The 27260-nt window shown below is 39.5% G+C and overlaps 1 protein-coding gene across 3 annotated transcripts; it reads right to left on the minus strand.

Moving 5' to 3' along the window:
- cd40 (CD40 molecule, TNF receptor superfamily member 5) lies at nt 1-26042 on the minus strand. 3 transcript variants are annotated; one of them, XM_042098911.1, is made up of 13 exons: nt 25888-26042; nt 25261-25351; nt 25003-25125; nt 23226-23372; nt 22584-22677; nt 22343-22401; nt 21596-21688; nt 19916-19941; nt 19358-19396; nt 15289-15417; nt 2251-2292; nt 2070-2131; nt 1-1988 (listed from the first exon to the last, which is right to left on the minus strand). In XM_042098911.1, the coding sequence occupies exons 1-13, from the start codon at nt 25951-25953 to the stop codon at nt 1907-1909; spliced, it is 1053 nt and encodes a 350-aa protein (XP_041954845.1). In that variant the 5' UTR covers nt 25954-26042; the 3' UTR covers nt 1-1906. The 3 variants fall into 3 exon arrangements, with proteins under 3 accessions (XP_041954845.1, XP_041954844.1, XP_041954846.1); XM_042098910.1 differs by having other exon boundaries at nt 1-1939; nt 2022-2131; XM_042098912.1 differs by lacking the exons at nt 1-1988; nt 2070-2131 and adding an exon at nt 6983-7116.
- Nucleotides 26043-27260: the final 1218 nt, after the last annotated feature.

Below are 27260 nucleotides of genomic sequence, written 5' to 3' on the forward strand. Positions count from 1 at the left end.
TAATCCTAGTCCCTCTGTTGCGTGTGTGTGTGTGTTGAGGGGGAGCTGCCATCTATCTATCCTTTGCTGTGTAAGAGAAGCCTGTGGTTAAACATTGGTGTTGTGTGTGTGTGTGTGTGTGGAGGGGGTGGGGGCGGTCCTGTGAGTGTTTCTGGGTGGGTGTTCAGTGTGTCAATGGCAGGCAGTTTTTAATGAAAATCAGATACACACTCTCTCTCTGAAGAGATTAGGAGCTACATTGTCCGCCTGGTTGCTCATTTCCATGAGAGCAGCTCCCCCACAGCCTTCAGCCAGCTTTGTTATCTAGGCCCTGAAAACAGTGGGCCCTTGGCTCTTGGCTTCCTTGTCACTTTTGTTTTACAAATGGCTTCCAAATGTAGATGTCATGTCCCAAATACCAAACAACAGAGAAGAGGTAGGCTTAGAGGTAGCACATTAGTAAACAAAATGCATTTTTTAATGAATTATCTCAGCATATCACTATGATATTCATCTGTATAATACCAGAGTAATAACTTTGAAAATATTCTGAATTTGTGCTTTGTATCCCAGATTGGCACACTGGCCAGTACTCAAGACTGTGTCACTGCTTAATCATCAAATTATTTCTGTAACAAATATCCTTCAATGAACTTCTGAACTAAATTGTAAAATGCAACTGTACAATGTAAAAAACATTTTAAAACCCTAACATAAAAGTGCTGTGTTCAGAAGAAGCAGAACACTTAAAGGTATATATGATGATAACACATTCACTGCTGTCATTCCAGCCTTACTCAAAGACACAGTATCACTTTTATAGTTTTATAATGAGTATCAGTATATAGGTTGCTGCCCTTTGCAGAAATCAAGTAAAGCAACAATATGTTACAATTTGCCACTTTTATGTATGTTTTCATAGCAACTACCCTTGGTATGATCTTTAAATACATGTTTGATATATTGTTGTGTGAAGGGCAGATAACTTGTCCTTCCCACTCAGGACATGAAAGAAAAGTATTTGCCAAAATATCACACAATGATACCAATAGATACCATGTCCGCAGGTTTGCACAATACCAAAATATCACACAATGATACCCGGTTTGCACAATGCCAACTGGGCAGTTGATGGTGTTTGGCCGTTTTTTACTAACTTTTTAGGTGGTCAGTTTGCTAGTTTTAGACTAGAATTCCATCTTGTTATACTTTAAACTATGACACGGTTATATGGTCTGCAATAGCTGGCACATATTCTGACATTTTGACTCAGGTCCCTGATGATGTCTACAATGTTTAAATTGTTGTCGAATGAAACAAAGGGACATCAATGAAGAGATACAACCATGACCCTGACATTGATAGTCAAGTGAAAACATACTCACACACATGTCCATAGACACACACAGTACACACACACTTTTGAATTCACTAACAAATTCACATGCAGTTCCTAAGTAATACTTTATGAAAAGCATCTATGAACACATAATTCCAACAGGGAAGGACATTTCAGAATCTACATAACAAAGATATCCTCCCAATCACCATCAGTGCAAACACCACTTTTTGTGTTAAACGAGTGACGGAGTGAATCTGATAAGAATCACTGGAAAACATGGGGGGGGGGGGGGGCAAGGTGGGGGGGGGGGGGTTGGTAGAGAATGCTGACAATGAGTTTGTGAGTTTGTCCATAGTTCTGTGGTAGTGTCTGAATACCTCATAAGACTTGGTTCAAAACTCACTCTTCCCATAGCGTGCATAGTCCCAATATTGTCCAGATGACTACCATCACTGCCCCATTATTAAAAAAAAAATAACTTGTTGACCTTTGACAGTTTTCTTTTCTTTGCTGAAACGTGCTTGATGTACAAATGAGTCCATGACCTTGCACCACCACTCAAGCAATGTGTGTCACTCTTTCCAACTACAACGTTTGATGTTTGCAGTCCTGCGGGCATTTGCCTCTACACTTTACCACAGTCAGTCTTTTGTCATCTCCTCTCGTGGTGACTGGCTGATATTTGCAGTCCTGCGGGCATTTGCCTCTACAGTTTACCACAGTCAGTCTTTTGTCATCTCCTCTCGTGGTGACTGGCTGATATTTTCTTTGTTTGACGGAATCTGAACTATGGTGTTCCAGAGTATCTCCCTGAAAGGAGAAAGGTGGGCGTGGCCAGGCTAGTCTATAGCACCACCTGGTAAAATATGCTTGTTAACTGCATGATAGCATTACACAAGATAAATTAATTCTGGAAATGTATGTTTTACTGTCCTTGTATAGTTTATTATTGTCTCTTGTGGCATCAGCATCTGTAATGTAAGAAAAAGAACATTTGACAGATGTGGAATTTGTATTGCATATTCTCATGTGCTGGAGTGGACAGCGTTTGACGGGAAACTTTGGTGGTGAAGTTTAGGGTGATTTCCCAGAAGCTACATGCTTCTGATGTTCAAATTGGTTCCGGGCATGTTGTTGGGAGGTTGTTGCTTGGTATGAAGTATAGCAAACCCTCTGTCAAATGGGGTCAGTCAGTTGAGATCTCAGTTGAGAGTCAGTTAATGTTCTAACGGATTTCTGTTCCCCACTATGTCTGTTAACAACATTATGTGTTCACTAAACTTTTTTCACATTGCATTTGTAAGATGTTACAAAATGGCCTGATGTGGTCAACTTTCCTGTCCATAGTATATAGTATATAGATAACAGTGACTGAAAGATGCATTTTGTGCCAAGAAATTTTATTTTTATCGTTCTTTTTTCCAGTTGTCAAGGTGCTTTTAAGTCTTGCCATTAATAATAACATATAATGTTGGAATATTATGACATATTTAGGGGCACACAGGCCTGTGTGTGAAAAATATCAAGCACACACCCTGATTGTGAAACTACCCTCAGCATAAAAGTTACAAAGGTCTTTATTCCATAAAATAAACTTCCCTAGTCACTGGCTGTGCATCTTCCCAATGTCTCCCTATTTACTTTCTTTCCTCTCTGACACTCTGTTGCCTTTGTCTCCCTCTCCCATAACTTTCTCGAATCAGACACCTTTTCGTGTCTGTATTCTGGGAGATGTAGTTTCAGCCTGAAAATCCATGGTATTTTGTATAGGCACATTCTGATGCTGGTGCTATCTATCTATCTATCTTTCTATCTATCTATCTATCTATCATTGCCAGATTATGTTCGCTTTCAATCTTTGTTCCAATTCTCAAAGGTTTTGGTTTGGATGTGTTGCCTCCAATTGACTTTCATTGCCTCCTTCAGTTTCACTGTGTCTCATCATACATAGAATGTATATTAATACTTAAACAAAAAAAAAATGGTATTTTTAGTCACAACCTTTAGCTGCTTCAGACTCTGCAGTAGCCTAACTCACTTGGTCATTTTGTCTTGAGGTCTCATGGTTTACCTTGTCTAGGTTATTGAATCTCAATTGTCAAACAAGGTTCTCATGCTCAGCATTTGCTTGGACCCCGATCATGGCTGCTATTTCAATTTTAATTGTGATCAATCAAACAATACGTATTTCAGAGCACTGAGACACACGGAAGCTAAAAAAAGTTTTCTATATTTTGATTTGACTCATTAATACCTATATACCTTGTCACCATTTCATATGATGCTAAATAATTTGGCCAATATAATATGATCTTTCATCCTCTCTTGAATAAAATGTATCAAGGGTTGGTGCAACAAGGAAAACTAACACAAGAAAGGTGTGAAAGTGTGAATGGGGTCATCTCCACCCTGTGCTAACACCCAATTAGACCCACCACAGCCGTTCCTGTGACAAGCTATCGGCCCTTTTGTTGCTGTTTAGGTAGACGATAGCTGCCTAATGAAGTGACACCTACGTCCATCGTCATCACTGATTCATTAGTGCCTGGCTCTCCTGTTTCATTACATGCAGTTTCAAGTTGTGTTTAAGAATAGGCCAAGCTAAGAGTTAAATTTATGTTGCTCATGGGACAGAAGTTATAGGCCTACTTTAGGGGAAGTTATTCAACATGCAGAGATTATAAACAAACAACTCAAAGAAAATACCATTGTGAAGAAATTCAATCCACTATCAGTGCTATTTACTACAGTATGTAACAGGAGAGGATAATTTGGTGGGTCCTTCCTCACTAAATTAGAGACACACTGGCGTATACAATGAGAATTGCTCTTGGCTGATTGAGCAACACAAGGCCATCTCTATCTAGAGTTCTTGATTAACAAAACCTTTATTTGCCAGCTTATACTGTAAATGACAACGTAGGCTATAACCTATTTTCTACATTCCCTTCCAGAAAAAAAAATCCTTTAGGTATTTTATTGAAAAATCCACGACATCAATGTAGCTCCATCCTCCGAAATACAGGCCTGCACCAATTGCATCTTTTTCTCGTGCAACAGCAGCATTGGGATGTATGGGAAGTATTCTAATCTAATCAATTTATCTGTATCTCAAAATTTGCATCACTTGTGGCGCCATTATCATATACATTAGGAAACACCTGTTTTGCCTAAATGTACTTAATTTGCTCAATGCATGCCTGGCCGTAACCAAACGAATTCCGCTGGTAGGGGACTATAGGCTTCGTTTGGCATTGTTGAATGACATTAAAATCACAAAAGCCCAGCTACAGGTTTCATGTTGCTAGTTTTCACACAGGCTTGATGATTGATCGTGTTGTGTGAAGAATAAATCAGTAAGCCTATAGTATTTTACTTTTTAGCCATTTCATTTTAAAGGCTATGCACAAGCAACACTACACTGACGTTCCAAATAGAACACCTAAAGCTCCTGCACCTCAAAGGCGCCAAGTGACTTTTCCGTTGCATTATTTCCATTGTTTTCAACACAACCTTGCTCCATCACCGAACGCTTTCGACGCCGAGATTACGGGTTGGCCCTATATTTGTCAGTGCTGCTCAATAACATCCATTGATTAACGAATGCTGTCAGTTGAAAATATCGGCGCTGTTGTGCCTGGTAAGTGACAGACAGTGTTGGTGCACTCTCATATCAGCGCCTTTGTGCGGGGGCTTTGAGTCTATGATTGTAGACTGCCTCTTAGCCTATAAGGGAGTTGACATCTTTTGTCTTTTGATGGTAATCACTTTAATCACTCTGCAGTAGTGCTTCAACGTTTACTGTGTCAGACCGTGTGGTACTGCTTTCATTGTGAGGTGTGTGATCACAGCATATCATCCTGCAGGCCTATAGCAAATCCCAAGATAAAACAACCCAGAGTTCAACTGTTGTGTAGAAAGCTTAGCAAATAGCTTACACTTTTTATATATGTCCCAGTGTCCTATTGGAGAGTGTAACTGAATCAAGCATCGAAGTTGCGTTTTAAATGAGCAAATATCGAATTTAAGTAACATTTCGTTTCAATTGACAATGGAGGTATTCAATTAGGAGGTACTGAATTAGGCCTATAGGCTATGCTATAGGCTACAAAAAGTCAGAACCCATTATATTGCTAGATTCCTATTTCAGAGTAACCTGAGAATGAGATACACAGAAGCAACACACATTTATGCTTCACAGGGACTGATAAAGCCAGGGAACATGATCAAATCATGGACTAGCCTAGACTTAATTTCAAGCTTCTTCGAACTAGACTTAGCTATCTAATTAACAGGCAAATTAGGTTATGCGGCCAATTCTGCAGCAAATGGCTAAAATGTAACCACCACCCCACCCCACCCCCCATAGCTGCAAATTAGGCAAATCTTTGAGTAGAAGACCTAATAGCTTAACTATTTTGAAGAGGAATACATCAGTAAGCACATATAGATATGCAGTTGAATTCAATAAGACATTGGATTTAACCTTAAATATTTAGTCTAATATATTAGCCTTAAAGTTAATTAGTTGTAGTGATTTCCCTCTATGCAATGAGCTTGAGTTTTGATTGGCATTTAAATGCAGGATGAGTTATCGGCCTTATCGCAGTAAAATGTGAATTTTAAATGAACCTCGAACATCCCTAGAAACACAATGGAAACTGCGCTGAGATAAGTATCACGCGACTTTGAGAAAGCGTTAAAAGGAACAGCAGAGGATCCCCTTTGAAGGGATTTGGATCGCGTGAAAGCAAGCTCATTCTATACACCTGTCAATCACCATAGCTGGCACCGCCCATGGCTGGTGTGTTGACTATAAAAACATCCAGCAAGTTGATGGTAGACACATCTGCTTGCCGGGACTAATGATGCCTGCCTCTCAAATAGGACTTGGTAACTTCTTCTTTGAAAGAAGCATCACTATGCAAGAATATCAGCTAGGGTGTCCACCTAGCCCACAACAATTGCCCTCTCACATCAACGCCTTAAATGGACTGCCCTTGTCGTATTCTGGACTACCGGGATATAACTTTATCCCATATCCTCAAGCGCGACGCATGGTAAGCACTCAGAGTTATAGAGTTACAGCAGGCTACGTGCTCTTTCAACATCGATCGTTCATATACTGTCTAGGCTATGCGTGTATGCTTTCTGGCCATTGTAGGCCTAGCCTATATCTAACAAATGATATGTGTGTAATTTGATTTCAGTGTGGTGGAGACATGTTGCACTATGTACATACAAATATGGCAAGCCGTTTATAATTGTGTCTTGTTTCCTTTGCCTGCAGGTGAACTCATTTGACCTGAAGGCTGCCTCACCATACCATCATACAATTCTAAGTCGTGGTTCATTTTATTCGCCATATCAGACAATGGTCCCAGATGACCCAAGCAGGACTAACAAAGTTGCGAGTCGGGAGAGCACAAGCGCTCTTAAGGCATGGCTAAACGAACATCTGAAGAACCCATACCCCACCAAAGGTGAGAAGATCATGCTTGCCATAGTCTCCAAAATGAGTTTAACACAAGTGTCTACGTGGTTTGCTAACGCCCGGAGGCGCCTGAAGAAAGAAAACCGTGTCAGCTGGGCCTCCAAAAGTAAATCAGACGAAGAGGAGGAGGGTGAAAGTGAGGAGGAGGGTATGATGCAGAAAGATACCTCTTCAGTCTCCGAGGATGAAGATGAAATTGATCTGGAGGCAGTAGACGAAGAGGAGAAATACCGGGAGTCAGTGGTAGGATGTCCGTCCCGGTCTGTAAACAACGAGCGATTTCCCCAAACTGTTGAACAACCTAAAGACAATGACAATTCAGTTGACGACTTTGTTAAAGGTGAACAAGGCCCCGGCGCATTCATCAAGGAGAGTAAAGTTGGCGACAGTATTCAGAAACCCAAAATCTGGTCATTGGCGGAAATCGCCACTTCACAAACAGTTATCAAGACGGCAGAGGCGTCCTATACCAACGCCAGCAGTGGACTCGATGTGGGGAAGTGGTGGTTGAACTGGGCTTCAAGGAACGGTCTGTACTTCCCGGCAAACTATGAGTTTTTGAAAAGGGACAGTAGCTGTCAAGTGAACGTTTAATCAACCGCTGACCCATTCCTGTTTACTGCACTTTGAAGAAGTTCTTGCAAAATTAACAATTTTGTTAAGTTCGAAGTCATGGGTTCGTTAAAAACCAAAGACTGTAAACCACAAACTGTATATTATATATTTGTATTTTGTTGTGCATAGTAAATTATAAAATAATTTCACATAATTTGTCAAATTATTTTGTTTAAATAAAATCTGAAAATGATCTGTGAATTCTCCATCAGTTTTCTCTTGCTAGGCCTGCATGATTTACAGTAGCATGCTGGTTGTTGATTTGGGTGAAATATAGGCTAGCGTAGGCCTAGGCTACTTTATGCATACTAGCTCTGTTCTGAGTGTTAGAGCAAACACTAATCCTAGTGCTTAATTCCTTTATGCATGCATACACAATTATGGAATTATTATTGCTTTCCATTACAGGCTGTGTCTTTATTAGGGATAATATAATCACTTTTTTCAATACAGTGTTGACAGATAATGACATTCATTATTATTTTAAAAATATTTTGGTTGTGTAAACTAAGAAAATACAGTCCACAACAAAGGTCAAAGTTAAATGATTATCACGATTGAACCGGCCTTTTACGCTTCTCAGATTTCCATGTGGATAGTTCACCAAACTTGAGAAATAAGATGAAGCTATGATATTTGGAATTTAATGATCCTGAGAAGATCATCCATTATCAACATGATTTTATCTTGGTCTTTGTGATTTTAGGAGGTGAAATTCGTTCAATTCATGGCTGTGTCACATGTTTCATTTTGTCTTATTCACATTAGGCTTCTGCCATTAAACATAAACTACACATAAACAACTGATGAATAAGCTATTTGCTTTGTGAGTAGGCCTACCAGTGTTTCCCAAATGAGGACACAAGGATGCAATTGTTCAATTATATTTGTGCATATTTCTTAAGGCACTTTACCCAGTATGAACTTGATCTCCCACGAGACTGGGGCAAGCCCACAGTTATTAACTGATTTTGTTTTGTGATGGATATTTGGCTTTGGTGCATTCTGGCATGAGGATGTACTAAAGACGGAAATATTTGTTTCTTCTTGTTAAATTTACTAGTCTATCGCCAATAACCGGCAACTATAGCCTGCCTATAGCCTGCAACAAATAATCAACCCTTCTTGAATCACATTTGAATGAAGTAAAAGGGTGTACTTCTGACAACGTCTAGGTAATGACTTGGGACTGATAGGACTAGTCATTCTATTGTATTGTTATTACTTGGGCACCACCAGCTTTAAAAAATAATAATTCTTGTCAGTAGCCTACATATCTTAAATTAGGATTACATATTTTACTTTTACATTACACTTCATAAATCATAAGTCATCAATTACTTAGAATAGCACATTTCCTTCTATAAATCCCAGAAAATCCTGAACCATATTTCAAGGGCAAAACATTCAACTAGAAGGGGAATGAAAGCAATAAGGCCTGTCGTAATTGAAATATGAGAGACATTTCCGGTTTCTTTGAGGATCTGAAGACTATTATAGACTTCTACATGATTTGGATTCTTGGACAGAATATCCTTATAAGTAGGATACAATTTAAATACCACAAAGAAAGAAATAGGTTAAAGCTTGATATCACTAATTAACTTTGTAGGTGTACAATGAAACATTGACTATGGTCTCATTTTCAAAAATATATGTAAAATCTTGTCTTTTGAGGCTAGTTCTATGCTGAGGAATTGTGGGCTATGATGCCAAAAGTCAGATAGGAAGATGTATTTATAGACTATTATTTGTGTGGCTGCTTAAAAATAACTGGACATGACCTAGTTGACAGGAATGGGTAACAAATGTTGGGGCTTGGTATTGGTAATTTAGATGTGCCTTCACAGTATAGTATTCAGTAAAACACTTGCCCATGGAGACTGTAGGGGTTCCCTGTCTATCCTGTAGCGCCCCCTAATGGCATGTCTAAGCAATTTACACTACACTTGAAACATTTTTGTTTTTCCATTTTTATAAATCAAAAAAGAATTGTCATTATGGGCCGTTGACTATAGATTGATATTATTCAAATGAATTAAAAACCCCATTTGTTAAATGTAAACTGAAATTTGATGCCAGCAGCAGGTCTAAAAAACTGACGGGGTCAATAAAAGGCCTGGGAAGTTGTAAAATGCTGAAGAAAACACAGGGAGAATTTCACAACGTATTAACTGGCACCATGACCGGGTATAAAAAAGCCTCCAAGACAAGCTAAGTCTTTTAGAAGCAAAGATGCTGAGGCATTCAGCACTCTGAAAAACTGTGGGAAAAATACAAAAATATAAGAATAATGCTCACCAACATAACATTTTGAAGTATTTGGGGATTTCATCATATACATCAAAATATTCTGAGAATCTGAGAATTCATTTTTTTAATCCCAGAGTCTTAACATTTATAGAGATGGGGCGCATTGCTGCTGTTGGTAGTTGTACAGACAATATTTGTCACTCTAAAATTGTGTATAGATAACCAACAGAGGGAGATGTTGGACACAAGCACAAATTAACCAAGAACATGGCATGGAAAACAGACCAAACCCAATTGAGAATCATTTCAGGGCTATAGCCAAGATATGCTAATACTGTTCGTCCACAGCACAAGCTAGGTATGCCTGAGAGAGATATTAAGATGACATCAGAAGGCATAGTGTATCAAAAGGTGATGCTGAGTGCCAGAGATAGGATAATAAAATCAAGATAAATCCATGTAATTCAGCCCACAACAGATCTCTGTATTCCACCTCGAAGAAGATACTCTTCCGGCTTGGTGATAGTGACATTTTTTTATTGTGAATTTCAGATTATATCAATCATACTGAAGTTGATTGTTTGGTTGGGAAGTGATCAGATTATTTTTCTTAATCAAAACCACCCAAATACACCAAAAACATAATGGGTAGCATAACATATTATTTGGTCTTTGGTGAAAATATCACTTGTTGTTTTTCTTTTTTGTTTTCAGTTTTCTTCTATCTTCTTTTTTTGTGCTGGCTTCCTAAAACCATGGTGCAGGACATAGGCCTGAAGTCTAACGGTATACAGTACCCTACAGAATTATTGGCACCTCTGCTAAAGTTGACTAAAAAGAGGAATATAAAATCATCTTTTGGAAATTGATTTTAATGCCTTAAGTGACAAAATGAGGAAATATCCAACCTTTAAGGACACCAATTTTCTTTGTGAATGAATAATGTATCATAAATAAATAAACGTTCTTCCTTAAAATTAAAATAAGTATTGTCACCCCTATATGTTACATTTCAATATGCAGGCAGATTTTTATTTTTAAAGGCCAGTTATCTCATGATCAATTCATGGATACTATGCATCCAGATAAAGTTCCCTTGGCCTTTGGAATTAAAATAGCCCCACATCATCACATACCCTTCACCAGGGCCCGAACTATCTTTTTGTCTTTAAGGGGGTCTCTCTATCTCATAAAAAGTTGGCACATCCCGCAAATAGCATAAGGCGATACAAAATAGCCTAGGCGCGAGTGGCACTTTTGCGCAGTATGCGCACGGTAGGCCCTAGGCTATAACTTGACACACGCACCCAACAGACAGAGATTTTTCATAGAAATTGATTCTTTTCAATTAATTTCAACATTATTGATTGCAATAGTCCATATTTCATTTCAATTTCACAATATTCTCAGATAGGCTATCCTCAGTGTCAAACACAATAATGCATGTAGTCTTTAACTTATACACAGGGAAAATGCACTAACTGGCAGAAATGAATTGAAGCCAAACTATGTTCTAGTATTATAGGCTAATGTACACATTACTGTACACACCTGCATTGGTGTTCAGTCGTCTCGTGTGTTGAACCGTGGAAATAAATAGGGAACAATTTTGGAATTTGCACAGAGATGTTGTCGGGTAGCCATAGAATAATCCGCCATCAGAGATTGCTAACAGGTGTTTCAAAATACCTGGAAACTTTCCGGAGCTCTGAACAGCAGAGGATAGCCTACAGATCAATTCACACAATCATTGAAGTAGGCTGTATGGGCCATAATTTATGGCTTTGTCAATAAACATAGAAGAGGCGAAGCGCAAGTTCAACAGCAAACAGGACTTCTTCAGCACATATCAAACCATGTAGGCTAGCCCAATAAACGCATATAATAGACAAAACACTCGTAATAGACACATATCAAACCATGTAGGCTAGCCCAATGAACGCCTATGTAAATAGACAAAACACTCGTAATAGACACATGTCAAACCATGTAGGCTAGCCCAATAAACGCCTATGTAAATAGACAAAACACTCGCATCAAAGCAGGGTGACTTCTTCGGACTTGCAAGTGCTGTCAAATCGATCCTATGCGGTTTGCTCATATAGTCTAGTGGTGTGGTGAAGTGCAGTCATGCTGCGTTCAAGAGCGTATAGGTCTACGTTCAGTAGTAGGCCTAGCCTATATTTTAATTTAACGTCTTTAATGGTAAGAGATCACACATGGATGGATAATGAGCGTTGTTTAAGATTAAATTACAATGCCAGACACCTTCAGATATGAGAGACCCCCTCAGATTTTTGACTTTGTTGTTTTCATGGGAGCCATTCCTCACTCTAAGGGAGCTCAGCTCCCTCTGGCTCCCACGTAATGAAGTAACACATAAATGGGAAATCAGTTAGTTCACTCTCATTGACATTAAAACATATAAAACTGTCTAAACAAAGTGTTTTAGTCATTATTAGCAAGTAAATGTTTAACAAACACCATGATAATTAAATCACAAAATACATTCTACAACACAACAGAACACAGAGACACTTTGTCAGTGCTTCCCGATTGTTCACACATGTTTAGCAAAGACATTTATTGTGAAAAAGACAGCTCCCTTGAGTGCATAGTAGCAGAAATGCAATCCTCAGAACATGGTACTAGCAAACACTTAATTTAATCATTTACATTAAACATAATTTAATCATTTACATACCTACATGCTTACATTTATATCATAATGGACAAAAATGTCATGATGTGTAACATTAACTTATAAGAGCTATCTAATAACTGTAAAGGTCTTTTATTTAGCAATAATAGCTGACTGCTGCCAAAATGCAGTAGGTGGTGTAATGCTTACAACAATATTATTACAATAATCAGGCTAGTTTGATGGCAGAATAAGTGGTCAGACGTTAGACGCATGGTTCAAAAGGGTAGTACTTACGCTTCTTCATTAATCATGAGTGTGTTTTTGGGTGTAACATCTATTAAACCAATTAGAGTGCCATCTCCCATTCCCTTTAAAAAAAAGAGTACTTGGACCATGGCATGTTGGTATGACAAGTTAACACATCTCTGCTGAAGGAATCTGCTTGTGAGCATGACCATCTATATAACAGCAGGATTCCACCAAAGGTTGCTTTGCTAAAACAGATGTGTACAAGTGTTAAAGGATAATTCCGGTGTGATTTTGACCTAAAGTGTGTTGAAACATGATACCGAGTGTGAATGTATGTCTCATAGCTCACCTTGGCTTGTCCCCTGCACTCAGAAATCTGGCGCTAGTTAGCCAATGCTACCAACACAGTGTTTCGTTGTGGTGCCTCGGGCATCGGCCTAGCCATGCAAATTAATCACTGTTTTACACCATTTACGAGGCTCAAAGTAGCTCCATACTTCATTGGTAGACTTCCGAGGGCCTTGACATTTAAAACGAGACATAGAGAACTTTGAACAAGCACTGGTAGTTTATTTACAAGACAATTTATACAGACAGTATCTTAAGGAATTTTACCGTTCGATGCCATCCTGAATTTAGTCACGATAAGTCGAGCGACGAGTACAAACGAACAAGTATGATAAGGGATCAGATTCCAAAAATAATTCTGTGAAAATGCATGGATTCCAGTTGCTGCTACTGGAAGCAACTGAATCCATGCATTTCCACTGAATTCTTTTTGCAATCTGATTAATGTGGAGGGTTCAGCTGGAAACGTGACCATGTTAAGGTGCAATGCTAGCAATACAAAAAAACAATGCTAAAGTAACTTATGCTGTGCTATTTGACTGATTGAGTGGCCACAGCAGTAAGTGACAGTCTCACAATATGTTATCATTATCATTATATTAACATATCAAAATTGATTAATTGTCCTCATAAGCAGCAAAATGACATGTACAGCCCTTTAACCTGTTGCTGATTTACCTACATGTAACTTCTGCATGTACTTTGTTTATCCATTTTTTTTTTTCGGGCTTTTTTATGCCTTTAATCAGATAGGATAGTGGAGATTGACAAGAAGTGAGTGGGAAAGAGAGTCGGGGTGGGATCCGGAAAGGACCACGGGGCGGGAATCGAACCCGGGTCGCCGGCGTGCGGTGCAGGTGCCCCAGCCAGTCGCGCCACTGCTGGGGCCTGTTTATATGGCTCTGAGCCAATGTGGGAGGGGTGGGCCTTGATAAGAGTTGTTAATGGGCCGGTCTGGTTTCAGTATAGAAATGAAGTAATGGGCCGCCAACTGTCCTTGCTTTTGCGATTGTTGTGCATGTTTTAAAATTATGCAAAAAAAAAAGGTACGGCCCAAGGTACGTCGGCCCCCGGGAAAATGCCCAGAAAGCCAGATGGCCAGTCCAGCCCTGCTTGCCAGGGAAATGTTGCTTAGGTCTCGCCACGAGGCAGATCACAAGTTAAGGCTTCTACATACTTGCCATTCCCGACCTGTAGCGCGACAATGTGACGTCACGGGAGCACCGTAACCATTTATAGTCGCGCTGGTGGTCGCGACACTAGTTGCAATATTCTCCTGAACAGAGGTGTCGCTGTTGTGAAAAGGCTATCGCTACCTACGATACACAGTAGAAGAAGCTGTCAGAAGCATTGGCGTCAATGGCAGTAAAAAAAACACTAGCTAGCCTCTGTGATGGTACTTCAGACTTTGGTTGCTGCTATTCACAACTACCGTCATCGTTACCATCTAGTTTCCAAGGTCTGTGCAGATAGATAGATAAATAGATAGATGGATATATAGATAGATACTTTAGTGATCCCGAGGGAAATTTTAATAATTTAAACATTTTACTTAGCTGCCTAGCTAGCTAGCAGCTGGCTGAGTTATATCCTGTATAACCTGTAACTTTCCACTTTAGTGTAATTTCCTAAAGTGGAAAGAGATTCAGGTCTTAGTAGATATGCTTTGGTTGAAAATAAATCTTCTCTATTCTTTCCTCTTAATTCCATGTGTTGCGACTCTCGCTGGTAACGTTGTTAACTTATCCAGCAAACTATTAAAAATTCACGACTGTAACAAAACGGTCCTCCGAACTGCAACTCTCGCTTGCCCTCGAACTAGTCCATCTTCCAGTTTCCGGTTTGTCGTGCTCAGCTGAAAAAAATAGAGTGGTGCGCTACCCGGCCAAAATCCTGGCGATCTACGTCATTTTGATGTCACATTGTCGCGCTACCGGTCGGGAACGTCGAGTATGTAGTACGCTTCGGACTTCTTGACAGTGCACTCTCAAAACAAGATTTTTCTTGGTTAGTGGTGTTATCATTTCAGTCATGTCAAAACAGCAATGTGTGATCGATGTGCCTGACCACACCTCGTTTTTTCATCGACACACCATGGGCGTGCACATTCATTTGCTATTTACACAACATGTACCTGGAGGGATAATTATAACTGCGTTGGCCACAAACTAGCAAAGTTCACAGTTCCGTTGTGCCAGATGCTGCAGTGCGCCGAGAGTAAGATAGAGGCCCTGATGATTAGGTGGATTGACAGGATTCAGTCTGTGAGAGGATATCCTCTTTGCCCTGTTCCTGTTGTATTATCTGTCCTCCCTCAGAACGTACTTCGGTATCAATATGATTGTCAGAGCTGCACTCTTCTACCTGAACAGGTGTTCGGTCTGTCTCATCTTCCTTGACCTCATTTTCCTCAGCCTGTCGCAGAGTCTGTTCATTCATCCCAGCCTCAATGTCTTCTTTATTCTTCAGAGGTTCAAATTGGTCTTGTCTTTTCTAAAATATAATGGAGACACTTAGTTTATTATTATAACATTTTGACCCACAATTCTCACAGAAATTCACTTAAATGCCAAGGCTCGAATTTAACAGATTTAACAAATGAGCAACTAAACATTCCATTTATGACTTAGATCTCAATTAAAGTTACTTGAAGGTGTCATTTCTAGAAGGTGTCATCTATCCACTGTCACAATTTCTTCTAAGATATCTGATGTTGTCAATTATGTTGGTCGACAAGAGCAAAACTGCAGTAAATGATGAAAAAAAAAACTTGCAAAAAACACACTGGAATTAAGAAAAATTTCAAAACACATTTAGGGAAATGTTACAAATATCTAAAAGTCTTCTCATTTTCATTTAGGTAGCTTTGATTGCTGTGGCAGAGTGAGTGGAGAGAAGGGTGCGGGTCCCACCTTGGGCCAATCTGCCAACTACAGTAAACAAGCAGTTTTGCTATTTAATTGAAAATGTCTGTATTAGTACGGCAAAAATGTGGAACATGTGATCTAGCCTTGCAATGAACAGCAATGAAAAGTTCAGGAGGAGCCCTAGGAGTGATTGACAGCAATCACTCACCCCATTTTCATTCGTAGGGAATAAAACCCTCCTTACTGCCCATTGCATCACTCTGGAGTTGCAAAGCAAATGTTTTCACAATCCTTCTACTCACAAAGCTGGTAATTATTATCTTAATGTAATTCTGCTATGGAACTGTACTACAGGACATCGTATTGTTGATCCATTACATATATCTGATCATTACTGATTCTCTGTGCATCTCCTGGAAAGTCCAGCTGTTCCCCTCTAAACATGAGAACCCCACAGACAGCCGAAAAAGTTTTTCTACTCAAGTCTTCTCAAGCCTCCACCACAATCAGCCATTTCACTGTCCACAGTTGACTTTGCAACATTTTTCTCTGTAAAGTTGCTAAAATTAGTGCCCAATGAGCCAATAAAAAGGCATTACTTTGTGTAGACATGGTAGCATCATTGGATTCTTTCTCTCTACACTTCTTCACCGAAGTTGTCCAACAACATGATCTCGGGATCCTATTCCATCCACTCTTCTGCAATCAATCACACCTACGCTGGCCATCCTGCTTGTGTACCGAGACCATTACCCTAGATTCACGTGGTTGCATTGCGTTAATGCATGCTGGTGGGTTTGCCCGATGGTTGGGGGTGTGTACTATACCTTGAAGCATAACATAATTTGATTGGCTGGTCCTTGCAATGCTGTCCGTTGGTGGAGCAAAAGTTGAAAAAAGTTTTTGACGGAGGTGACGGGAGCAAAGCAACGCAACGGAACCACAATTCACTTCGGCAATGGATGACGTAAGCCCATGTAAAGTGAACGAGATGCGTCTCCATCACTGCATTCAACACAAGCATGTGTAGGCATCGTTACAGATGATTCAGAGTGCAGCAGCACATCTGGGCCCAGTGCGTAAGCCTAAGAGCATCGTAAAGTCCCTCTTACGAACGTCTTAAGATTTGCCGACTGTTTCCCGAAACCATCGTAGATTTACGGCTTCTACACACAGTTGCGTGCGTTGCAGTGCTGGAGACACATCCCATTCACTTTACATGGGCTCACGTCATCCGTTGCCGAACTGAATTGTGGGTCCATTGCGTCGCGTTTCTACCGTCACTCGCGTATAGAAGTTCAGCTGTTGCTGCACCGACAGATTGCACCGGCCAATCAAGCCAATCGACGGACGGCACCAACCAATCAAATTACGGTTAAACTTCAAGTTATTTGCATGGCTACCGTCGGGAACACCCACTGGCATGCGATGTGTGTAGAAGCCGTAAGAGCGTTGTGAAAACACTCGTAGATCTACGAGTGCTCCAGAGTTCTCATTACAGGCTAAGAGCGTCTTAACAGGTACTGAGGTCACCAACAGGACATACAGAGGAATTACAACTTAGAATACATTATCCAACTTACATTCCCTTTCTTTATTGTGTTTAATCTGATGTATCAGATTTTAGCGTGCAAAGTAGCATACATTTAATGGTCATAATAATGTGATTAAAAGCGGACAAAAATGCAATCAAGTTATGAAACGAGACTTTGCCAGAATAGTTTGCCATTATCTTTGCTAAGTGAAGGCTATATTTTATTAGGCCTATGAGGTAAAACCCCTCACTGCGGTTCGAGCCCCGACCAGTGGGCTGCGGCTGAAGTGCTCTTGAGCAAGGCACCTAACCCCTCCCCGAGCGCCACCATTGTAGCAGGCAGCTCACTGCGCCGGGATTAGTGTGTGCTTCACCTCACTGTGTGCTGTTTGTGTTTCACTAATTCACTGATTGGGTTAAATGCTGAGACCAAATAAAATAAAACCCTAATAAAATATAGCCCTCACTTAGCAAAGATAATGGCAAACTATTCTGGCAACGTCTCGTTTCATAACTTGATTGCATTTTTGTCCGCTTTTCATCACATTATTATGACCATTAAATGTAGGCTATGCTGTTTTGCACGCTAAAATCTAATTCATCACAGGTAAACACAATAAAGAATGGGAACGTAAATTGGATTATGTATTCTAAGTTGTAATTCCTCTGTATGTCCTGTTGGTGACCTCAGTGAGAAGTACTGTTAAGACGCTCTTAGCCGGTAACGACAACTCTGAAGCACTCGTAGATCTCAGCGCAAGAAAATCTGACGTGATCTGGGCAGGTTTAGAATCATTTGTTGCAAAATGTTGCAATTTCAATTCTTCTCTACGCTATTACGCATTGCTGTTTCGTGCTTCAACTAACTAGCCTTAGCGAAATAAGTGTACAGAAGGACAAATGGATATTAGAAGTTTCTTTAGAAAAAAAAAGGGCAGAGCATGGACAAGAAGTGGAAACTCACAGTGTGTCATCATATCCCGCAACCCAGGAGGACATTTCAATCAGCTCAGTTTCAATATATCGTGATTTACTATTGAATCACATGCACAGTAAATATGGTAAACCTGACCTCGTTTGAGGGGGCTTCCAAGCAATGCATGTTGGGCTTGATTTTGACAGAATGGAACTTTTTCTTTGGGCAAAAGTTCGTGATAGCCTACACAACCCAAATGCATTGCTTTCAAGGCACCCATAGCCCATTAATTGAAGGGGATGACGTCCAAATGTTTATCCCGAGACGAACGCTCACACCTGTGCACTTGACAGAGGTGCATGACGATGTTTATTCTACAGGCTATTTTAATGTCATATTTTGGGTGTTGTATGTGGTGCACTTTGGCAGAAGAGACGTTCTCCTTACACGGTCTTTAAACATCAAAATATTCAGAATGCCGTGACGTGAGTCACTACAATTGGCCTTCCTTTTCAGTAGGTTAAAATTGCATGTTCATCAGCCCGATTTTCAAAATCTCTCGAGGGAGAAACCCCCGAAACCCCGGACAAAAAGGTCTCTAACTTCTGGGCTCTAGCCTCGAATGTTTTAAATACCTAGCGACGCCCCTGCTAAGAGGTCACACAAGATTCTTAATCTCTGTGATTTGACCTTGGTGGAATGACTTACTCAATGCTCTTCATTCTAGTATTCTAGCTTTGGGATCTTCAGAAAGCATCTAAAGAGTGTTTCTAACTAATTCATTTTCCTTACAGAGTTGCAGTTTGTAAATTTATGGTTATCGTTATTGTTCTGTTAATTCTATTTAGTCTGTTAATAATTGGTGTTTTTTTAGGGCTCATGGCTTTACTATAAACTGTTCATTTTAATATGAATGTAATGTTTATTGATGCATTTGACCAGATTGACACAAACTTTCCCTAACTGACCACCCAGTGAGAATTGCACTTATAAAAATGTTAATTAATATTCATTCATCTTGAGGACGCTGGTTTTAACAACAGAGATTGTGACAGTAGTTATTATGGGAGGTAAATTCAGCCGAAAAAAATAAATCAATGAAATGTAAATGCAAACCTCTTTCTCCCATGTCTTTGTCCACACATTCAAAACATTCTGCCAAAATGAAAACAAGAAATTAGTACACAATCTAAAAAGTCATTTTTGACTAAATCAATTAACAATGTCATTTCATTTCAAAAATGTCATTTCATTTCCATCACCATTCTGGTACTTCACAGCTATATCTAAGTGAAGATTTAGAGAATAGAGGGAAAAAAGCTTCATTTGCCTTTGCTCATGACATGCATAATGTGATGGATTAAAGAATCTCCAGCTGCTTGTGATATCACATTGCCAGAGATATCCATATAGCAATACCAGAGCCACACTAAAAATGGTCCGATGGCAACAAATGTGATTGGTCCACTTGCCCAGAATGTTGATAACTGGTAGTGAAAGTGTTGCTGTTTTGCCATTAAATGTTGTGATTGTTGTGATGCATAGTGTTTATTACTAATTCTGTTTAGGGCCATGTTAAACTGCATGACCACTACATTTGTAATTTATCAATCCACCATTGAAATATTTATTATATTATTCTATTATAATAAAATGAGATCAGAAAAGAATTACCTTTGGGCATGGCTCTTCGCATTTACCTGCAACAAAAGTGACACAGATGTCAATTCAATGAAGTGGGTGTCTCTTGCGCTCTAGCCCGTTGGTGCTCACGGAGCAGAACCTCAGAATCAATCAAAAATCTCGGCCACTTCTGAAGACTGAACCCAAAAAAGGACCGGAGCACACGATTGGTTAAACTGAGTTTTCCGATGAAGACACTATCGCGTCGAAATAGACCTCTCCAGAATAAGTCCCGCCTCCTAACTTCCGTATCCATCCAACCTTCGGTCGTCAAATGTCTATGGGAAATAACATGGCGTTTTGAAAGATCGTACCTGTCAAACTCTGTTGATGACAAAGTAGAAAAAGCTGCTGGGCAGATTGGCCTACACACTTCTGCCATCTAGTTTCCACTGGATTTTTAGATTTTCGGTGCTGTTTAAGTAGTATAGTCTATAGTATACTACTTAAACGGCACCGACAATCAAAAAATCCAGTGGAAACTAGATGGCAGAAGTGTGTAGGCCAATCTGCCCACCAGCTTTTTCTACTTCGCTACCTACAGATGTTTTACCGGTATGATATTTCGAAACGCCGTGTTATTTCCCATAGACAATCGACGCCCGGAAGTTGGATGGATACGGAAGTTACGGAGGCGGGACTTATTCTGGAGAGGTCTATGTTAGTCACCAGCACCAGTAAAGCTCAGTTAAACCAATCATGTGCTCCGGCCCTTTTTTTTTGGGTTCAGTCTTCTACAGTGGCCCAAGATTTGTGATTGACATAGATGTAGATTATATTAGGACCTACAAGGTACAGTTATATCACTCACATCTATCTATACATGTCTGTGTGTGTGTGTGTGTTAATCACATATCTGTCGAACTGTACATTCGATTGATTTAAAACTTCGCAGGTGTCTTGCTACTGGCAAGAGTAAGTGTAGTGGCAAGTTTGATGTTGTTTGGATAAGAAATGCAAAATATATTGTTAAATGTATTGGCTCCCTCTCTCACTCACACAGCACTGTAGGCTTCCAGAGAGGACACAAGTGGGGCTTTGGCAGAGCTGAATCAGTGTACATGGGTAAAAAGTTAAGCAAGTGCAAGATGTGTGGATGATTGTCATCTCTGACCTCCACAGAAAAGACACCCTGTATGCGGTTTGCCTGCATAAAATGATTCCATGGATTTTACAACAACCTGCCAACACAGGTATGTATTGGCTATTCAAAACGACGTAAACAAATTATGTGCAATAAACTGACACTTTGAATCTTTAGACTTGAATAAACAAACGGCAATTCCGACTGCAAGAGGCTTATGCCATTTTGATCTGTAAAAATGTCACAGCCATCCTTAAATTCTGCTCACCACACATTGCTGGAATGATGTTTTTCCCTATCATCCTATTTTATAAAGCAGGCCTACTGTACCTGTGGACATGTAATTGGGCTACAGGTTTTCTACAGGAATAGCATTTTTTAATGGGCACTGCACTAGTTCAAAACTAAGTTACAGATGATCAATTTAAAAATGAATGACAATTCCAGATATTACCACTAAAGCTTTTCTTTCTTTTAGGGAGAGATAGGATAAGACAATGTTCATGTGTATTTTGAAAAGTAAACACAAAGTCAATTAAGTCAGGAATCACTTGTTAAACGATAAATATCTGTCCATTGTCCATTACCTTTTAGACAGAAAATGATAATGCCCACAATGACCACCAGGACAAAAATTGTTGCAAAAACAGCAACACCAATGTGGGCTGTTTTTTTCCCATCTGAAATGAAAAAAATAAAGAAATAAATATATATTTATATATATATATAATATTAGCCACAAAATTGCTCACATGTTATGTCTGACACTGGCAAGTTTTATTAAAATGATTAAAATGCAGATATTTTTAAAATGGCCATCCCTTACATGTGGTCTAAGATTAAAGGTGGCAACAAATACCTAAATATTCTAGTATGTCCATTATGTTGATCCATGTTCTATCAGTGGTCTTTATACTGCCCTTGTAACAATAAACCTAAACTGTTATAAACTGCTGGTTGAGGCTCCATCAGACCAAATGAAGTCTGTAGAACTTATTCAAAGCATAGGTGTTTTTTTAGACATTAGAGTGCTATTTCCCTTTCTCATATGCAGAGGCCCTAGACTGAATATAGGGGGGAGTGCAAGGTTCACCACAACGTGGATGCCTGGTGAAATATTGATTTAGTATATCTTTAATAGTGTACATTATAAATAATATTAGTGTACAAAAAATAAATATTTGTTTAGCTGATAATATTAGCGCTCAAAACCAAAAAAAAGCTCATACATATTTACAAGTTGCACTGATATCCTGTAAACATAAAAACACAAATGTACCTGAATAAGTAAGACAAGATTTGATGATGATGATTAGCCAAAGTATTTCACTAACCTTTACAAATGTTGTCAGTCATTGTAGTGCCTTGTTGCCGTGGCTTGTCATTGTTGCACCTTATGGACAAAAGGAGGACACTTTGGTCACAAAGCAAGTTGCTATTCAATAACAAATTCCATTTAAGGATGGGTCAACACAGGATTTTTGAACTCTAGTGTACATTCACAAAGCTCTAGGCTGTTTGAAAAGATCTCCCGATCAGAAAAGTATGCATAGAGCAACAAATACGAAAACTCACTCTGTCCATGGCTGACAGCTGCTCTCTAATGAAAATGCAGCTGAGAAAGTTCCAGGAGGGCATTCATCACATTTGGTGTCAGTCTTCTGAGTGGCTAGAACAACATCCAGGACAAAAAGTGTAAGTGGCACATCCCATTTCACAATAACCTTTAGATACAGTAACACTGAAGGGGTTTCAAGGGCCTAAGGCTGGGAGAGCTTAAACATGTGACCCATATGCATTATGCAAATACTACTACACCTGAAAGGCAAGCGGACACACATACAGATGAACTAAATTCATATAATACAGATTTGTTGTAAATTTGTCAAGTTTAAAGTTTCTATGAGGGAACTTGTTGGGGATGGACATTTCCTTTTGTGATTTTCATTTTGAGTGTGGGATTTGAATTTAAATCATGACACACATCACATAAACCTTGAAAGCACAAGATAATCCAAAGTTTATATAAATCCACATAACACAAACAGTGAGATCTAGCAAGCAAAACACATTCCATTAGCACCTTGTAACGTAAAAACTAATACATTTTTCATTTACTGCTATGCATAACATTGATAACTGATCAATTGTGCATGCCCTTTCATTTCACACTATTATGTTTATAGAAACAGCACAGAGAGATGGGGCCTAACCTACCGTTTTCTGACACCTTGAAGCCAGGTGGGCATTGGCTATTCAGGACACAGGTGGCACACAGTTCGTTGACACAGTGAAAACCCTCCATACACCTACACGGACTTATATGTTCCATTGTTATGGGGGGTGTTGGTTCCATATGAAGATCTGTGTATAAGCACATAGTAGGTAAGGTTAAATGATCTTGCGAAGTACAAAATGTAAAGTTTTACATTTTATTGTATATTATTCAATTTTATTGGAAATTCTACTACATCCTAGTAAATGACATCTCTGTCACATGGCCCCTGTGGACACTTTCAAAGCAGAACACTGATGGGTAGGTGTCGATATTGCTTACAGAGCCCAGTGCAATGTATGCCAAATAAGGTACCTTACTCTAACCAAAATGTAACAGCACAAATGAATGGAATCATTGAACCACTGACCAACCGAAAAAAGGAAACATAGGTTTAGCAATCAAACAGCACACACACACACATACACACATACACACACACACACACACACACACACACACAAAGTACACAAAATAAATGCTGTACAGAAAGTGTGTGAAATTAAAGAGATGAGAGAGAAAATGTTAAAGAGAGATATAACAGGGTAATAACTTTACACCCACTCAAAAAATACTAGGCCTTTGACTAAAACAAATTAAGTACATGGAAAGAAGTGGGTGAAATGAACATGGCAAAAAAAAGGTTGCTTTTAACATAACATAAGTGAGCAAAATGAATGCTTGTCCTATGGCTTCCATTGTTTCTATAAGTTTCTCCGAACATGTACAGTAACCTTGAGTAGTTGCAATTAAAAGTGATTAAGTAAGGCCCCGGCCGTGGCGCGACTGGCTGGGGCACCTGCACCGTACGCCGGCGACCCGAGTTCGATTCCCATCCAGTGGTCCTTTCCGGATCCCACCCGACTCTCTCTCCCACTCACTTCCTGTCAATCTCCACTATCCTGTCGCATTAAAGGCATAAAAGCCCAAAAAATATACTTAAAAAAAAAGTAAGTAGGTATGTAACGTTCCAACACCAACTACAGCTGATACCTCCAGACATACACAGACATAATACAAGTAGGATCTCCATCTACAGTTTCCTCAGGCTCAATGTCAGAAGAGATGAGATTAAAAACAGTCACAGATGATGCTGATCTGAGGTCATGTGGTAGACTGTTCCAAAGAGGCGTGTATGGACTGAAGGCACGGTCACCATTCTGTGTGAGACGCAAACGTGGTATGTCCAGGCGTGCGTGAGAGACCTTAGTGGTTGAGAAAGCTGAAACAAATTTCCCCTCCGTACACATTACGTCAATGGCTTCCCCTGAAACTCTCACTTCTCTGTCTGTCTGACCCTTACACTAATGCGTAAAGGACAAGCATTATGTGATTGTGCATGTGGTTGCACAGCATATACTGTCAGTTCACGCACACCATGGCATGTTTTAAGATGCAGTTTATGACATTACGACCGATGTGTTAATACATCTGCACACATCAGGCTAGTCTTGATTTCCAAACAGACAACAGATCATGTCATAGAAATTCATGCAGGTCAAGTTCAGAGACTTTTCTCAAGTAACAAGTGTCATTTTTACCTGCCTTCACATTTATGATAAAACAAGTATCTATTCATCTGAGGGTGCAGGGGAATTGGTATATAACACCACACTACAGGGCTTCCTCTGGAGTTTGAATCATGTCAGAGAACATTGACATCAGAAAAGCATCAGTAACATGGTCAACTAGGCCATGTGTTTTATTTGTCACACTTACTTGGATCACAGTATGGCTGCAGAGAACATTTCGTATTTGTTGTGTAACCTTCCTGGTATTCGTTCTTTTGGCAATTGACACACGCAGGTTCTTTGCAGTCGACCCTGTTAGGCATCCTTGTTCCTAAAAATGAAGGTTTTATGAGCTTTTGATAAACGCAAATGTTTTTTACTATTATTTTGATGTGCCGAAATGCATGTAGGCTAACTATTAATATGGCAAGCATAGAAGGAGGAAATGGGTAATGGCTAATCTTACCAGGCCTACACATGTCGCAACATTCCTTATTATCATTCAGGTAGTGCTTTTCGAGATCGCAGGCTTGGACCTGCAGGACGTGAAGAACGATCTGGGGAGGAAAACAATGAGAACAGCACGTTTCTGCACCAATGATCACAACATTTGGACACGGAAAGTCCCACAAATACCCACCCAATTCTCGTGGGTACGACTCATTTTGATACTGAAACTTAGTTTCACTTTTAGGTGCCGAGAGCTATACGCTTTCCATACGCAGGACATATCTGATATAGCTGATATATATATATATGATATATTAGTGTATTAACATAGGTGACACTTAATAATAGCGTTGATTAGCTCAAAGTGAAAGTGAAAGTAAAATAACCAAATAAAACATTCGAATTTTGTTGCGCATAGAACGCAATTATCATTAGTAGGATAGCCTGCCTATCTCATGGCCACACATCTAGCCTAGTTACATCTAGGAATTACACGTTTTATCAATCGCAATGTAGCATCAGCATCAGTAAATTGCCATTTTCTTTAGGCTACAAATAGCCTACACACTTGTATACAAAGACGTAGCAGTGGTAAGAAATAGGTCAACTTATAGTTAGCGTCAGCGAGTAACTTACTACTTACCATTATTACGATCCAACACTGCATTTCCACAAGCTTAGGTGCGTTTGGTTTGGAATTAAGATGCATAAGATGCAGCTGTCAACGCAGTGTTTGTCTTCTCTGTCAGAAAAAGAGTAGCTGCTGAGGAGTGCTCCGCCCATCTGCAATCTTTGGTTCTTCCCGTCACGGGGGAATTACAAGTTCCCTGTTCAAATCACCCACGTGACTAAAAACACCCCTACGAAAAAGAAGTGGTGGGCTAATATTAGTAAGATTTTTAATATATATATATAGCAGTTATATTATAATGTATGATAGACTACGTTTATAATATTATCTAAAACCGCTATAATAACCTTGCCCTCCTCTATAGTGTTTCTAGGCTACAGTCTTATAGTAGCATGGGCCTACTTCTATAATTCCTAAAATACTGAGATTATGATATCTATAGCCTAGTATTCCGATAACATTTCTATAATATTTTTTCCCAAAATACTATATGATTCCTATAGTTATTTTTCATTAGGGCATAGTATAGGCCTACCAAGACAGAAGCCTGGTATGAGTAGCCTATGAAATGGCATTCACACAGAGAGAATATAGGCCTAATTTAATTTTTAGGCCTATGCATTTTTCAGTGTAGCTGTAATTGTACTTCAAATGAGATGAATATGTTATTAGTCTCTATTGTGGCCAATATTTGTGATTGGTCTGTGGCTAACATGTTGATACTGGGCCAAAATAGATGATGATGATGTCATTTTAGAGGCCATGAAGGTGAAACATGGGACAAAACTTAGGGTGGATAGGGTGTCTCCTATTTATTCAATCTATTGTCAAAGAAGCAGCCACACACACACACACAAACACACACACACACACACACACACACACACACACACACACACACACACTTTAGAATTATACCGAACACTTTACACTGAATTCCGCTGAAGTCAAACTGTCATTACAGTGACTGTGGACATCTCATCTCCCCTGGGGACAGTTTTCTCAGTAGCCTTTTTTCTCAGCTTCCTTTTTTCTGAAAAGGGATGTGACTTGATGTTTGTAAATGTTGTCTTGTGAGTCCTATTTTCAGTTGTATGTGTGTCAAAAGGTAGGCTTAATGAACAAAAAACTTGGTTGTATCTTTGAGGGGAGAGAAAATGCATGCAAATGGTCACTGGACTGCAATCCTACCTTTCCTAATAGAAAGTGCAAGTAGACTACCCTTCTGTGGGGATTTCCTTGTATTTAGACGTGTTGGCTGGGTTCTCCTGAAGTATAAACGGGGAACTACCTTTTAATACAAGTTAGGTAACTTTTGGGTACATCCCAATTAGTCAAGTAACTTACCGTAAACTTCCAATAATATCCCGGGCTTTTATTTTTTA

Source organism: Alosa sapidissima, chromosome 7 (assembly GCF_018492685.1).
Source record: "Alosa sapidissima isolate fAloSap1 chromosome 7, fAloSap1.pri, whole genome shotgun sequence".
Taxonomy (NCBI): domain Eukaryota; kingdom Metazoa; phylum Chordata; class Actinopteri; order Clupeiformes; family Clupeidae; genus Alosa; species Alosa sapidissima.